Source organism: Notechis scutatus, chromosome 1, assembly GCF_049901735.1.
Source record: "Notechis scutatus isolate UNSWTSFEM ecotype Mainland chromosome 1, rNotScu1.2, whole genome shotgun sequence".
Lineage (NCBI taxonomy): Eukaryota > Metazoa > Chordata > Lepidosauria > Squamata > Elapidae > Notechis > Notechis scutatus.
The window spans coordinates 61,506,918-61,522,797 of record NC_142009.1 but is presented as its reverse complement, the minus strand read 5'-3'; the positions used below and the strand labels follow the sequence as shown (position 1 = coordinate 61,522,797).

At 35.3% G+C, this 15,880-nt stretch overlaps 1 protein-coding gene across 2 annotated transcripts in view; it reads left to right on the top strand.

Annotated features, from left to right (window-relative positions):
* The window catches only part of DNAH8 (dynein axonemal heavy chain 8), a 127,608-nt gene that overhangs the window by 35,432 nt on the left and 76,296 nt on the right, over positions 1–15,880 (top strand). For both annotated transcript variants that reach the window (XM_087952510.1, XM_087952516.1), the window contains 8 exons: positions 787–1,022; positions 1,129–1,233; positions 1,723–1,836; positions 2,824–2,886; positions 4,980–5,080; positions 6,839–6,976; positions 7,389–7,629; positions 10,244–10,443. In XM_087952510.1, coding sequence (XP_087808636.1) covers positions 787–1,022; positions 1,129–1,233; positions 1,723–1,836; positions 2,824–2,886; positions 4,980–5,080; positions 6,839–6,976; positions 7,389–7,629; positions 10,244–10,443 — 1,198 coding nt within the window. The remainder of the gene's footprint in view (positions 1–786; positions 1,023–1,128; positions 1,234–1,722; positions 1,837–2,823; positions 2,887–4,979; positions 5,081–6,838; positions 6,977–7,388; positions 7,630–10,243; positions 10,444–15,880) is intronic.

Below are 15,880 nucleotides of genomic sequence, written 5' to 3'. Positions count from 1 at the left end.
TTAATGAATATTAATGAAAGTTGGGCACAGCAATATTAATAGAAATTGACTAAAATATAAAAAATATACTTTTAATCTGACCAGTAATAGTTTTCCTGACAAATCTTTTTTTAAAAAATGAAATAAATAAAACATCAAAAAAGTAATAAATGGGATAAATATTGTAAAGAAAAAGATTAAATGTGGCATGACTCCAGCCATGGCCATAAATCAATAATGAGTAATATTTAAAGAAGAAATGGTCTTTAAAATGTTATCCAGAAATTATCTTTCATTAATTCCAGTCATCTTAGAAAGGGGATCAGTTTTGCATGTATAATTCTCAATCTCTCTCTAAATCTTTGTGCATCATGAAAACTAACATATGATTGTACAAAATGTACAGAATATCAGGTATTCCAAACAATTAGAGGGAGGACCCTATGGACTTAGCTTGCTCTTTTAAGTTTGACAAACCACTACTTGAGCATGTAACAACTGAGCACAGAGACCTGACTGTATGTTTTAAACTCTTTTGAATTTGAAAGCTTAGGATTTTCAACTAACATTTCTCAACATTTATTCTTTTGGGGCAAAAATATTTCAGGGATTTGATGTTCAAACAATAGAAACTCAAAGCTCTTTATGTATGCAAAACTAGCAGCACAACTATTTCAGGCCCAGATGATATGTTGTAAATTTTCTGACAGCACAGTTCTATTTTTAAGCAGTTTGTACAGTTCATTTAAGAATGAGGCATTCAGGCATCAATGGCCTGGCATATGCAGTATGACAATTTTTCAACAGGGCCAATGAAATTAGCTCTTTCGATTGAAGCAAAAGCATGGAAAATGTTGCTCTGTCGCTATTTAAATGAAGAATACAAGAAAAAAATGCAAGACATGATAAGTTTTATAACAGAGTATTTGAAAAAATTATCTCGACCAATTCGAGATTTGGATGATGTCCGTTTTGCTATGGAAGCTCTGTCCAATATACGTGATAAAGAAATAGAAATGGATATGATAATGGGGCCCATTGAAGTAAGTTCCTTAAAATCAAAAATTTCATTGAAACATTTAAAAAAAAAAACAAAAAAAAACAAGAGTGCTCAAGAGTGTGAATTGTGTGATACTGATTTGATTTTAGGAAGCCTACACAATTTTATATAGATTTGAAGTTGAAGTAACAAAGGAAGAATCAGAAGGTGTTGATACGTTACGGTATTCTTTTAATAAGCTTCAAAGCAAAGCAGTAAGTATGTTTAAAAAGCCTATTATATAACAATAGTCTATGAATATAAATTCACAATATACAAAGTAAATGAAATGGTTCTATAATAGCAATAGTCCTCGTATATGGATTGCTACAAAATTCCAAGACTGCTTATAAATTTTTATTCCTTTAGGAATTTATCTAATAACCAAGATAGATCTGCCCAAATCTATAACTTAACTTCATAGACTCAGGGTATTAATTCATTCCATCTATATAATCCTCCAAGATTTTCAGTTTAAACTTTTCTTTTTTCTTTTTCTTTTCTTTTCTTTTTTGCATTCCCAAATCCCTTATTTTCCTCAAACCTTGCCAAGAGATATATACTGGATCATTTATGTTCTCACAGTTCTCCATTTAATTAAAATTAATAACAATCTATCGAGTCCCTAGAATTGGGGAAACATATATAAAACTATAATCATAATTATTTTTCATTCTTACTACAGATATTTATTTCAATTTCAGGCTAGTGTTCAGGATGAACTAATTCAAGTCCAGCCCAAGTTTAAGGGTCAGCTTCTAGAGGCAGTTGAGGTTTTCCGTGAAGATGTATCAAATTATGAAGTGGCATATGAGATGGTAACTTGATTTACATGGGGGTTGTGAAGAAACTACAGCTGGTTGTTTTAACCAAAAAATATTTACTTCTAGAGATTTAAAATACTAAATGGTTAATGCTTGAAATCTAATTACTTTAAGATTAGGACTCGAAGAAAACTTAATCCAACAATAGTAACTTACTGAGTTATTAATAATTCCAATAATTTACTGAGGTCTAACTGAAATATAAATGTTAAATATTCCTGAGCCTAACAGGAATTTTGAGGACCAAAGCTGTTAAGGTCAAATTCAGAGGGCTGGAAATCAGAATGATTCATTACCATAACAAAGGATAAGGGACATCTGTTTTTCCCAGTCCAGAATGAGAAGATTTTAGGTCTTAATAGGTAACATGGGTGAAAGGAATAGATCTCACACTTGCCTTTGTTTCTACTATAACTATGGATTGGATGTAAATCTTGGCACTTGCTAGATTTATTCATATAGTCAGCATTTCTAGTTTTTTCAATAAATAAAGCTAGCTTATTAATGTTTATCCTTGAATCACTGTCTGCAAAACTTGTGATGTCATCATTGACTGGATTAAAAACTGATATGAATGAAGTAAACTAATTAAAAAAAGAAAAGCTTTTGCTATTGTTGTTTCACAAACATGGAATATACGTAAGGAAAATAATTATACCTAGTAGAGCTTTGAAGTACTTCAACTTTAATTCTCAAACTGTACTTTAGAACATGACATACTGTACAACATGTACCATTTCTGTCAAACATTCTTTAAAGCAGCTGCAACCTTTCTCCAGATCAAATACTTGCTTTGAAGAATGAAATCCAAAGTGATACACAGTTGTAACAACTACACAAATAATATAAAGCATAATAGTCTATAATATTAAATTTCTATACCCTAGTGATTATAGGATGTCTCTGTTGAAAGAATGTGAGAACAGAACATAGGATTTAATCTTATCAAATAACTAGCTTTGATACATTTGTGCATTTTAGGAAGGACCAATGGTTCCAAATACACCACCTCAAGAAGCTAGCAATAGATTGCAGATATTTCAGGTAAAATTTTATTGAGTGTTAAATTGAGTAGCAAGATTCCTATTAGCTCTCTCAAAAGGAAATTATTTCAATGTATATTCTACTGAATGTTGCTTTTGAAAACTTTGTTTTATCTTTGAAGCTATAAAAATATTAATGCACTTTTAAAATAAAAGATAACATTATTTTGTGCAGCTGAATTGAAACTTATATTTTGTATATTGTGTATTCTGAAGTTACAATAAGGTTAGTTGGTTTTTTTGTGTCTGATTTGTTCCATATGAGCAGTTACAAACTAATTAGGTATGCAGTATCTCAATTTAATAAAAAATATTGCAGCAAATATGACAGTTAATACAGGAGTATATTGATTGCTTAACATATTTTGTTTTCCATTTATTCCACTATTAAATCATATTTCTTGATATTTTATTTTCTAGTATAATAATTTAGAGGCTCATCTTTTACATGGCACTTGGAGAGCCATTGGGTTAGCCTTAATGTTGCATAGCTATTTTTGTGAAGTATAAGATAGATATCCTATTAGAAAGGAGGTTTGGGATATGATTTCATCCCTACATAGAATATGCTGTTTTCTCTTTTTATGTGTACATGTATTCAGGCATACATAGAATGTTTCACTCTTGTTATTCCCATTCACCAAATACCAGTTTGCAGAATTATGCAATATTACAATGGATTGTAAAGATCACCTAGTCCAATCCCTACTAGAACATTCCTGACAGATGGCTATTTAATGCCACTACTAGAGTATTCCTGACAGACGGCTGTCGAGATTCTGTTTATACATCTTTTCAGTCTTAATTGCACAATGGGATATCTCATGAGATTAATGCATCTCACATGTTACGTGCAGGGGTGGGATGCTACCGGTTCTGCCCGGGTCTATAGAAACGGTAGCCCTGAACAGCAGCAGACACTGAACCGGTTCTGTGTTTGCTGCTGTTTGGCCCACCCACCTGCCCGGGCTTTTACCTGTCCTTTATTTCCTGGTTTTTCAACCTCAGCTGCTTTGCACAGCACGGCTGAGGTTGAAAAAGCAGGAAAAAAGAGGCTTTTCAAATGCTGTGCACCTGCATGCTGCACTTTTCAGCTCTCTGGGCAGAACAGCTTAAGGTTTTTTTACGAAGCGCTCATGTGCACACAAAAAATAATCAACGAACCAGTAGTAACACTGGTTGAATTCCACCCCTGGTTATGTGGGAAGCTGTTTTTCAAGTCCCATTGTTGTAATTGCTCAGTGAAAGATGGAAGGAATTGGAGGGAGTTGGAGTGTGGGTGAATTGGTATATTGAGGGTGTGCTACATGTGAGAAAGGTTACTGGTGATAAGTAGGTATATACAATGGATATGAATATGCATATAATGGCAGGACTAGTCAGTCCTATCTATTCAGCTAAAATGTGGGGGAGGGGGAAGAAGCAAAGAGACTAGCAAGCTTCCGGCAGGGCAGGAAGTGATGCAAACCTGACATCCCTGGCCCCCAATCCTTGAAGTCTTTATCTGGCTATTCCCAAGAAAAGAGGCACAAGGAACCAAAGTAGTACTGTGAACTGATCAGAATTGCTTCTTTATTGTTGCTAATCTATTTACAAGAATCCAGGGTTTTGTGTGTGTGTATGTGTGTGTTGTGTGTGTGTCAGGTTTTTGTCACTTCCTACTGTGCAAAGAGTCTAAGCCTCTTCACACACACACACACACACACACACACACACACACACGCTGGAGATTCCATTGCAGGACATCAGGTCTGGTTAAAAGTTGGGTGGAAGATCACTAGGGAATTCCAGGGCCCTAGACTAGACTGGAACATAAAAACATGCTTGGAGAAGGCAGTAATAAACCACTTAAGGAACACTGCCAAGTAAATGTCATGGTTCTGTCCATGTAGTCAACAGGAATTGAGCTAACACTTTGAATAAATGTATGTTATATGCAGATGTGTATAGGTGTGTGCCCCATCTATTTTTATTTGGTTCTGAACACCACTGACATTTAGCTATCAAAATGTTACCATCTCCCCCCCAAAAAAAGATTATTTGTGAATGATCTAAACTATTAATTCCTATATATATATATATTTTATTCATTAGGCCAACTTTGATGAGCTCTGGAGGAAGTTTATTACATATTCATCTGGTGAGCAGCTATTTGGCTTGCCTGTCACAGACTATGAAGTTTTGCATAAAATCAGGTAACTGTAGAAAATTGTTCTACCTGCCGGAATAGTTAAGGTTTTACTAAAAGACAAGATTGGGAAAAAAAATTGCACAAAATTGTAGCTACTATAGTGCACTTTATACTGGGGTCCCAATATAGTTTTCAAAACTGTGCCTCTCCCAAACTGTGGCAAAACAAAAAGGAATCATAAAATCAATGAAAAAAAATCAGTAAAGGGATTAAGGGACCAACGCAGATTTTTTTTAAAAAAAACCAATGAATATTTGTGATAAGAGAAAACAAGGGTTAAAGGATAACAAGGATAACTAAGTAGGAAAAGCACACAAAGCATAGATTTTATAATTATTTGTAACATCTTAGCAGTGATGCTGCTCTTGGTCAGTATTTTTTAACCTTAGCAAAATGTGTGGACTACATTCCTCAGGCCACATGTCTTAAGGTTGTTGAAGTTGAGAAATATAGAACTAGGTTATATGATTAATGTGCATGAACGTAAAAGAGGAGCAGTTGGCAAAATTCTGAGCCCCTATCCAACTTCTTTTTCTGACGTTTTTCCCTCCAGTCATTGGTAGCATCCAACCAAATTTCAAGCAGTGTTTTCCTTTTATTGCCTTCTTATCCAAAAGTTTCATCCCACTTGAGTTAGTTTTCATACAGTTTTCTTGATAATGGATAGATAGATGTCAGACTTGGCCAAGAACAATGTAGAACAATCCAGTTGGAGTTCTTCATTTGCTTATACACAATGGACAGAATCTTGCCAGACTAAACCCTTACTACTCTTACTAATGGATATAGCTTTGGAGATTCTAGGAAGTGGCTATCTCTTCCTCTTTCTCCTTCAGCTCTGCGCTGTGCTGCTTCTTATCTCATCTTCCTCCATGCTGGGAAACTGCCACATCATTGTAGTCTATCACTCCAGCTCCATTTCCATAGGTATCATCTCTCACAATAGGATGGTTAGCAAGAGTTTAATGCTTTTTTGCTCAATGTTTTCCAACATTCCCTTGTTTGGAAGAGTAAAAATAGGCTATAAAGAACTAATGCTTAACTGGAATTCCATCTTGAGTGAGGTTTTTAAACTTTTTAATCTTTCCCTGTGCTTCTCTTTGATATATAGGATATTCACTTTCCTTCCTTCCTTCTTTTCTTCCTTCCTTCCTTCCACTAGAATCTCAGTAGCATGTAGTCTGAATTCACCAGGTTTGTAATCTCAGATGCAGTTGATATGAATGCCACCTAGAATAACTAATAATTAATAGGTACCTTATTGTGTTTTGGGGAAATCAAGAATAATTTACTTATCAAATTTATATGGCTCCCTATCTCATAAGGGGTGTGTCTGGACAGTGTATAACAAACAAAGAAACAAACCAACCAACCAGAAAAGTGTATTAAGAACAATCATTGTAAAAGTATAAAATATTAGGGACTACAGGGTCATAAAAATGAAGATTTCTCATAGGACATTGGTGAAACCTCAGTTCAGATCCTTATTCAGTCGTGATGCTCTACTGGGGTTTTAGTATGTTTCAATATAACCACTTTCAAAATCTTGCTATGTTATGAAAATGTCTCTAGAAATCTAATGAAGCACATCTACAAAATCCTGAATTTGAATCAGTTATGATTTATTATTTAGACTTTTGTGTCACACTTCCTCAGATTACAATTTTAGAATTTCCTATACTTTTCTAATCACATTGTCGTATAAACAGAAAGAATGCTAATAGTTTTACTATAAGTAATCTTGTCCTTTTTTCTCCTACAGGAAAGAGTTGAGTTTGCTTCAGAAATTATATGGCTTGTATGATACTGTGATGAGCAATATAAGTGGCTATTATGAAATTCTTTGGGGAGATGTTGATATTGAAAAAATCAATGCTGAACTTTTGGAGTTTCAAAACAGGTGAGATTGCTTCCTATATAAACACCTGTACTCAACTGCTTTAACTTTAACACTATTTTCTGATAATTCTGTATCCTTTCCCACAATAGATTTATTCACGTCATAGGCTAGCATTGGAACCACTCCAGGAATTCCTTCTGAGGTTCTCTAATGGGTTCAAATTGAGGGAAATTGCCTATTTGGAAGGGAAGAGTAGCATGCAGCCACTGAGATGTTGTTACTATTTACATTTCTGTAGGCTAAATCTGCCCTCCTTTAAGAGACAGTGCATAAACTTGTAATTTTAAAGGAGTGCTTCTAGATTATTTCATACGGGATTTCATTTTTGTTCAGATAGTTGCCCCGCTTTTCTCTTCATTCTTCCTTTTTTATTTAGAATAGCATTTTTATTACTTTTTCCCCCCAATGAAAGGTGCCGTAAGCTACCTAAAGGGCTTAAAGATTGGCAAGCATATTTAGATCTTAAAAAACGAATAGATGATTTCAGTGAGTCTTGTCCACTGCTGGAAATGATGACCAACAAGGCTATGAAACTAAGACACTGGAACCGGATTTCTGAAACAACTGGGCACCCATTTGATGTGGAATCTGATTCCTTTTGCCTTCGGAATATCATGGAAGCACCACTTCTCAAGCATAAGGATGATATTGAGGTAGCCTTCCCTATTGCTGCATTTTATATTTAACATCAGGAAACACACTGTTAATGCTTTTATCTTCTGTTTGTTTGTTTTTGCAATGGGTGATTTTAATATTTTTTCAGCATTTTTATGTTGTAAGCCGCCCAGAGTTGATGGATATAAGATGGGCAGCAAACAAATTTTATAAATAAACAAACAAACACACACACACAAAACACACAAAACACACAGATATCTATGTGTGTGTATGTAGGAGGATGATAATACATAATATAACTGTTTATTATCCTAATAGGAAATAAGTTATAATAGATATTTTTTTCCATTTAAACATTTGTAAGTGTCCTTATACATGATATATTTCAATATTTGAACCCAGTGTGTCAACTCATAAAACATTTTGTTTACATGTTTTATAGTTGACAACAGAAAGAGGGGGGGGGAGTGAAACACAGTGTGAAATCGAAAGTAAATTCCATTCATATTTTCTTCTGATTAGATGGCTGAAACTTCTGCCTCGAAAAAAATCTAATTGGAGAGCATGATTGATGACTCTTGGCTATGGACGTTTTTTAGTTGGATGATACACCCAGAGGGGTGGGGGTAAAGCAGGATCAAGGGTGACAGTGAATTATGTATCTCAGAGTTGGCTACGCCCAGATTAGTGCCAGACATAAAATGTTACCTTCAAATAAATCCTCTTTAGTTTTGGGAGTGTGGCTCAAGGCTCATGATTTAATTGGAGTAACTGCCGGAACCCTGACACAGTGATTGATTTGACCTACCCAAAACATGCGAACTCATAAAATGACATATTTTTTAAGCATAACATTTTGCTGTACTGAGAGAATGAATGAGACTGTCAGATAGAACAGTTTTGCTTGTTTGCACTTTTGCTGTGCGTCACTGGAACTGTTGATGTTGTATCTTACAATATTATAATACTCAAAGGACTGAGCTTAATGCAAAAAGACTTCAATAACAACAGGAAATAAAACTATCTACAATAAAAAGGGCAAAAAAAGAAAGGAAAAAATGTAGTGCAGGAGGATTTTTGTGAAATTCACCTCCTGCCTCAGCAAAGCTTATATTTTAAGGTTTAATGTTATGTTTTAAATTCTCCTAAGAACTTAACTATATCAACATGTCATGTTTTTCTACATGCATGTTTTGTGTAGATTTCCATGTTATATCGTCATCATATCTACTTTTTAAAACATTGTTACATTTGTTTATAATGATATTTTCAACTCAAAGCCGAAATTACTTAGTGAGATGAGTGGTACCTAAGTTAATAATAAAATAATAAAATGTCTCAAATCACCTAATACCTGATTAGAGAGCCAGTTTGTTGTAGTAGCTGAAGCATCAAACTAGAATCCAGGAGAGATGAATTCTAGTCCTGCCTTAGGCACAAAGCCAACTGGGTGACCTTGAGCAAGTCATTTTCTCTCAGCCTGAGGAAGCAGGCAATGACAAATCACTAATAAAATCTTGCCAAAAAAACTACAGAAACTAGGCCAGGTAGTTTCTGGGGGTCAACAGTGATTCGAAGGCTGAAAAAATAAAAGCAAAATAGCTGATAGAAAATACATGACAGAAATCATGACATTCAGTCCCATCAACCAAAGTTTGATTGCTCAAAGTATAAGAGGTATATCACAATTAACATTGTTCCTACTGTAAACCATTTTGTGGGACCTAATAGACAGCATGTAAATATTCTTTAAATAGATATATTTAAACTATGTATTCAGAAATTGTTATATTTGTCATTAAAAATACAACATTTGAATGATTGCTTGCTATTCAAAAATTATCTTCTATGGTTTTGGCTTCATTAAGCGATCAATTAATATTTTACCAGAAATACTTAAAACTTTCTGAGGTATATCACGAAACTCGCATTGAGATTAGACTTAAAATTTTAATGTACAGTATGTTTTATTAAATTATTCTATAGATATAGTAAAGTTTAGTATTTTTCTTTTTACTAAAATAGAAATATATTACTTTTTAAAGCAGTCTAAAACAATAACGTAAGACTGCATACTTGGATTAACATGAAGATATCACCACTTTTACTCCTCAAAGTAAACTACACATATGTCAAGAATCTTATAAATTCCCTATAGATTATTTATTTTTGAGTAAATGGGTACCAAAATAATCCTCTCCGCCTCAGGAATGTCTATGCAGTTTTTCTTTTTCTTTTTTTTACAATTGACTATCACTTTCTATAGATCAGGTTGTCTGAAGCATACAAAGTCAATTGATGTCTTCAGCATCCTCTCTTTTATTGCCTTTTTGTTTTTATTGATCTGGGGTTACCAGGTGTCAATCAGAGAAATGGAGGGAATATGGAATGTTAGCATCTCCCCCATCCCCAAGTAATTCTTGGTTTTTTTTGTTGGCCTATATAAGTAAGTGCTTATTTCCCTAAGGATACCTCTTAAATTAATTCACATTTTCCTCCAGTTAAAGATGGTGCTTCTTCTGTCACAGCATGATATGTTTTCCATGAAAGAAGGTTTAGGTGCTTTCTTTTTTGCCTTTTTTTTAACTTGCTTTAAAGATACATGCACTTGTGTTTTACATAGTTTAAGTGTATTTCTTTTTGGAATAGGACATCTGTATATCTGCCATTAAAGAGAAGGATATTGAAGCTAAGCTGGCGCAAGTAGTGGATAGCTGGGCATATCAGGTCTTGAGCTTTTCAGCATTCAAAGGAAGAGGAGAACTCCTTCTCAAGGGAACAGAATCATCTGAAATTATCACAATGATGGAGGACAGCTTAATGGTCCTGGGTTCTCTGCTGAGTAACAGGTAATCATAAAATTTTTAATTATTTCTACTGATATGTTTTTATTATGGAAGAACTGCCTCTTGTTTCCAAGATAGGAAGACTGGCACATAGTCAACATTAGCCATACTGATCATTTGTTTTTATTTATTTATTTATTTGATTTGTCAATCACTTACAAGATAATAGGTAGAAGTATAAACATAGTTATAAATTCATGAAATGGATACATATAAGAAAAATAAAAACAAACAATAGGACAGGGATGGTAGGCACATTGGTGGGCTTATGCACGCCCCTACAGACCTCTTAGGAAAGGGGAGAGGTCAATAGTAGACAGTCTAAGGTTAAAATTTTTGGGGTTTGGGGAAGAAACCACAGAGTCAGGTAGAGTATTCCAGACATTGAACACTCTGTTGCTGAAGTCGTATTTTCTGCAATCAAGTTTGGTGCGGTTTACCTTGAGTTTGTATCTATTGTGTGCTCTTGTACTGTTATGGTTGAAGCTGAAGTATTCATTTACTGATAGGACATTGCAATCTATGATTTTATATACTATACTTAGATCAGACTGAAGGCGGCGTAGTTCTAGGTTTTCTAGGTCTAGAATTTCAAGTCTGGTGGCATAAGGTATTCTGCAACGAGTAGAGGAGTGGAGAACTCTTCTTGTGAAATATTTCTGGACTTTCTCAACTGTGTTAATATCAGATACGTAATGCGGGTTCCAGACTGATGAGCTGTATTCAAGTATTGGTCTAGCAAATGTTTTGTATGCTGTGGTTAGTAGTGTGATATTACCAGAGAAAAGGCTACGTAGGATTAGGTTAGCAACTCTTAATGGCTTTTTGGCTATGTAGTTACAGTGGGCTCCAGCACTTAGATCATTAGAGATGAGTACTCCAAAGTCCTTGACAGAGTTTGGATCATCAACAAGATCTTGACTATTCAGCTTGTATTTTATTTTCTGATTTTTTTTGCCAATATGTAAGACAGAGCATTTATTTGTTGAGATTTGAAGTTGCCATTTGTTTGACTATTCTGATACATAATTGAGGTCTTTTTGAAGGGTAGCAGTATTGTCTGTGGTGTTGAATAGCTTTACATCATCACCAAAGAGAACGCAGTTGCTCTTAATATGATCACAGAGGTCATTTATGTAGAGTATGAAGAGAGTTGGTCCTAGAACACTGCCTTGGGGGACACCACTATTGACAGGTACAGAAATTTGATAGGATTTTGACCATTTGTTGTCTGTTTGACAGGAATGCTTCTACTCAGTTATGCAGGTGTGCAGAGATACCGTAAGATTTTAGTTTTAGGAGTAGTTTGTCGTGTACCACTGAATCAAAGGCTTTACAGAAGTCTATGTAGATTGCGTCTATTGCTTTGCTCTGGTCGAGTTGTGTCGTCCATATGTTTTTGCAGTGTAAGAGTTGCAGATTACAGGATAGTTTTTTTCTGAAACCAAATTGTTTATTAGAGAGTAGGTTGTTTGTCTCTAAATGGAGGATAATGGCTTGGTTAATAATTGATTCCATGATTTTACAGGTGACGCAGCATAAAGAGATTGGTTTGTAATTTTCAACTAGGCTGGGGTCTCCCTTTTTGAAGATGGGGATGACCGTGGCTTGTGACCATAGGTTTGGCAAGGAGCTGGTCCTGAAAGATTTTTCAAAGACTATGCTTAGAGGTTCGGCTATGGCAGTAGATAGCTTTTTTAAGAAGTAGGCACATATTCCATCCGGTCCAATAGACAGAGATTGTTTTAGATTGCGTAGTGCTTTTTCAACAATGCCTTCTGTAAAATTGATATGTATTAGATCATTGTAGTTGTCTGTGGTTCAACTAGGAAATACTGGGTATGATCCATTGCTGTTTACAAATACTGAGCCAAATAATGTGTTAAAGAGGTTGGCTTTAATGGTGTCATCGTTGTGTTCTGTCCTTTATAATTACTGACTGAATGTATAAAGGCAGACAGATAACTCTACAAAGCATCCATAAAAAAAAGTATCATCAGGTATCCTCATATATAACTCACGGTTACATCGAGATTCATCTCAATGTCCAAATCTTTGCATAGCTGAATTCATAGTGTAAAAGGATAGTGATCTTTTCATCCCCATAATGAAGGAGCAAGGGGGTGAGGCACCAGCATGCTGCTGGGGTCCAGGGAAGAGTGAAGGAACCTCCCCCAATCCACCAAGGGTCAATTCAGTGACCAATCAGGATTACATATGTGACCATATAACATGGACTACATTTCCCAGGATGTCTTAACTACATTTATCATTTAAGGGGACAGCTCCCAATTCCTAACTAACTATCCCAATTTCTAATTAACTATAAACTGTCTGGACAGCACACTCTCCACCTGGAATTATAAATTCCACTACTAACTAACTATCAATTAACTATATAACTAAGATAAACAGTAAGCATTAATATATCATCAAAAAAAGCAAAGCATGCAAAGCTTGAGGTTCAAAGCATGCAGAGCTTCATTCAGAGCTTTCTCCACAACTACACAAGGTCAGTGACTGGTCTGGTGTAGAGATTCTTAGTGAAAGTCTGCTGGTCGCAGGAGGAATCTAGCAACCTCACTATCAGGACCTTGACTTGGTGGACTAGTCCATCAGAGCTGGGCAGGATTTGATGCACAAGTCCCATAGGCCACAAGTTCCGATGCACATCCTTGTCTTTTAGCAAGACAAGATTTTTTTTAGCAAGACAAATTTGTTTAGAAAATGAGGAAAGGGAGGCTGGATTTAATCTCGCATCTGCAAACAAATGCTCAGGTGCCATCAAAACTGACAGCAATTATTGCAAAGTTGATTGTGGCTCTCCAACCTAGCAAAGACACTGTCAGAGTGTGTTGCTGCATGAGGTTTTGTAACCCCTTCAGTATAAAGGATAACAACTAGCAAAACAGCCCTTGCATTCAGGCAAATTTGTACTTCTTGGTTAGTGTTGATACCAGAGCTATATTGCAAATATATTCCTCTACAACTCTGTTATATATTTGAGCTGGGCAAGACAGCTCTGCAACTTTTCCCAATTTCTCTGGTGAGAGATATAAAAGACAGCATGCCATTAGGTTAGCAAGCTGGTAGAAATATGGAGGTGATTAAAATGGAATGGAATAGAAAAGAATATTATCTTTATATAATAAGAAATATTATAGATAATATTATATTATCTTTGCATTTAAAGTTAGGATCAGGATTATATTTACTTGGAGACATGCCCAAAAACTAATGCTAGTATGGATAAATTCTTAGGGGCTTATTAAAGAAACCAACATTGACATGTTTTCATTCAAAGTTGTTTGTGGACAACAGTAGAATAAATTGCCAGTAGAATACAGTAGAAAACATTGCTAATGAAAATGAATCAAGGGTTAGGGTTAGGTCTACTTGGAGTCATGCCCAAAAACTAATTCTATGAATAGATTCTTAGTGGTTTTCTGAGGAAAGAAACATTGACAGCTTTTTGTTCAGAGTCCATTATGGACAACAGTAAAATACATGGGAAAATCCCATTGCCAATGAAAATGAATCAAAGAATAGGGTTAGGGTTTGGCTTAGGTTTACTTGGAGACATGGCCAAAAACTAATGCTGCAGATAAATTTTTAGACGCTTATTAAAGAAACCCAAATCAACATGTTTTCATTCGGAGTTGTTTGTAAACAACAGTAAAATACACAGGAAAACTCCATTGCCAATGAAAATGAATCTAGGGTTAGGGTTAGGTCTACTTGAAGTCATGCCCAAAAACTAATGCTAGGGATAGATTGTTAGTTTTCTAAGGAATGTGACATTGACAGATTTTCATTCAGAGTTGTTTGTTGATCACAGTATATTACTGTGGGAAAATCCCATTTGAATGAAAATGAATCTAGGGTTAAGTTAGGTTTACTTGGAGTCATGGTCAAACACTAATGCTAAGGATAGATTCTTAGTGGTTTTCTAAGGAAAGAGATGTTTATTTTATTTATTTATTTATTTGATTTGCCAATTGTTTACAAGATAGTAAGTATAAGTGTATACATAGTTGTGGATACATGAAATGGGTACATATAAGAAAAATAAAAGAATAAGAGAAACAATAGGACAGGGGCGGTAGGCACGTTGGTGCGCTTATGCACGCCCCTACAGACCTCTTAGGAAAGGGGTGAGGTCAATAGTAGACAGTCTAAGGTTAAAGTTTTTGGGGTTTGGGGAAGAGACTACAGAGTCGGGTAGAGTATTCCAGACATTGACCACTCTATTGCTGAAGTCGTATTTCCTGCAATCAAGTTTGGTGCGGTTTACTTTGAGTTTGTATCTATTATGTGCTCTTGTGTTGTTATGGTTGAAGCTGAAGTATTCATTGACGGGTAGGACATTGCAATGTATGATTTTATATACCATGCTTAAGTCAGACCGAAGACGGCGTAATTCAAGGTTTTCTAGTTCAAGAATTTCAAGTCTGGTGGTATAAGGTATTCTATAACGAGTAGAAGAGTGGAGAACTCTTCTTGTGAAATATTTCTGGACTTTCTCAATTGTGCTAATATCAGATACGTAATGAGGGTTCCAGACTGATGAACTGTATTCGAGTATTGGTCTAGCAAATGTTTTGTATGCTCTGGTTAGTAGTGTGATATTACCAGAGAAAAAGCTACGTAGGATTAGGTTAACAACTCTTAATGCCTTTTGGCTATGTAGTTGCAGTGGGCTCTAGCACTTAGATCATTAGAGGTGAGTATTCCAAGGTCCTTTACAGAGCTTGAGTCATCAACAAGTTCTTGACTATTCAGCTTGTATTTTATTTTCTGATTTTTTTGCCAATATGTAAGACAGAGCATTTATTTGTTGAGATTTGAAGTTGCCATTTGTTTGACCATTCTGATACATAGTCAAGATCTTTTTGTAGGGTAGCAGTATTGTCTGTGGTATTGAACAGCTTTACATCATCAGCGAAGAGGACGCAATTGCTCTTAATATGATCACAGAGGTCGTTTATGTAGAGTATGAAGAGAGTTGGTCCTAGAACACTGCCCTGAGGGACACCACTATTGACAGGTACTGGATTTGATAGGACGCTCCCGATTTTGACCATTTGTTGTCTGTTTGATAGGAATGCTTCTATCCAGTTATTCAGTTGTCCAGAGATACCATAGGATTTTATTTTTAGGAGTAGTTTGTCGTGTACCACTGAATCAAAGGCTTTACAGAAGTCTATGTAGATTACGTCTATTGCTTTGCCCTGGTCGAGTTGTGTCGTCCATATGTTTTTGCAGTGTAAGAGTTGCAGATTACAGGATAGTTTTTTTCTGAAACCAAATTGTTTATTGGAGAGTAGGTTGTTTGTCTCTAAGTGGAGCATGATGGATTGGTTAATAATTGATTCCATGACTTTACAGGTGACGCAGCATAAGGAGATTGGCCTGTAATTTTCAACTAGGCTTGGGTCTC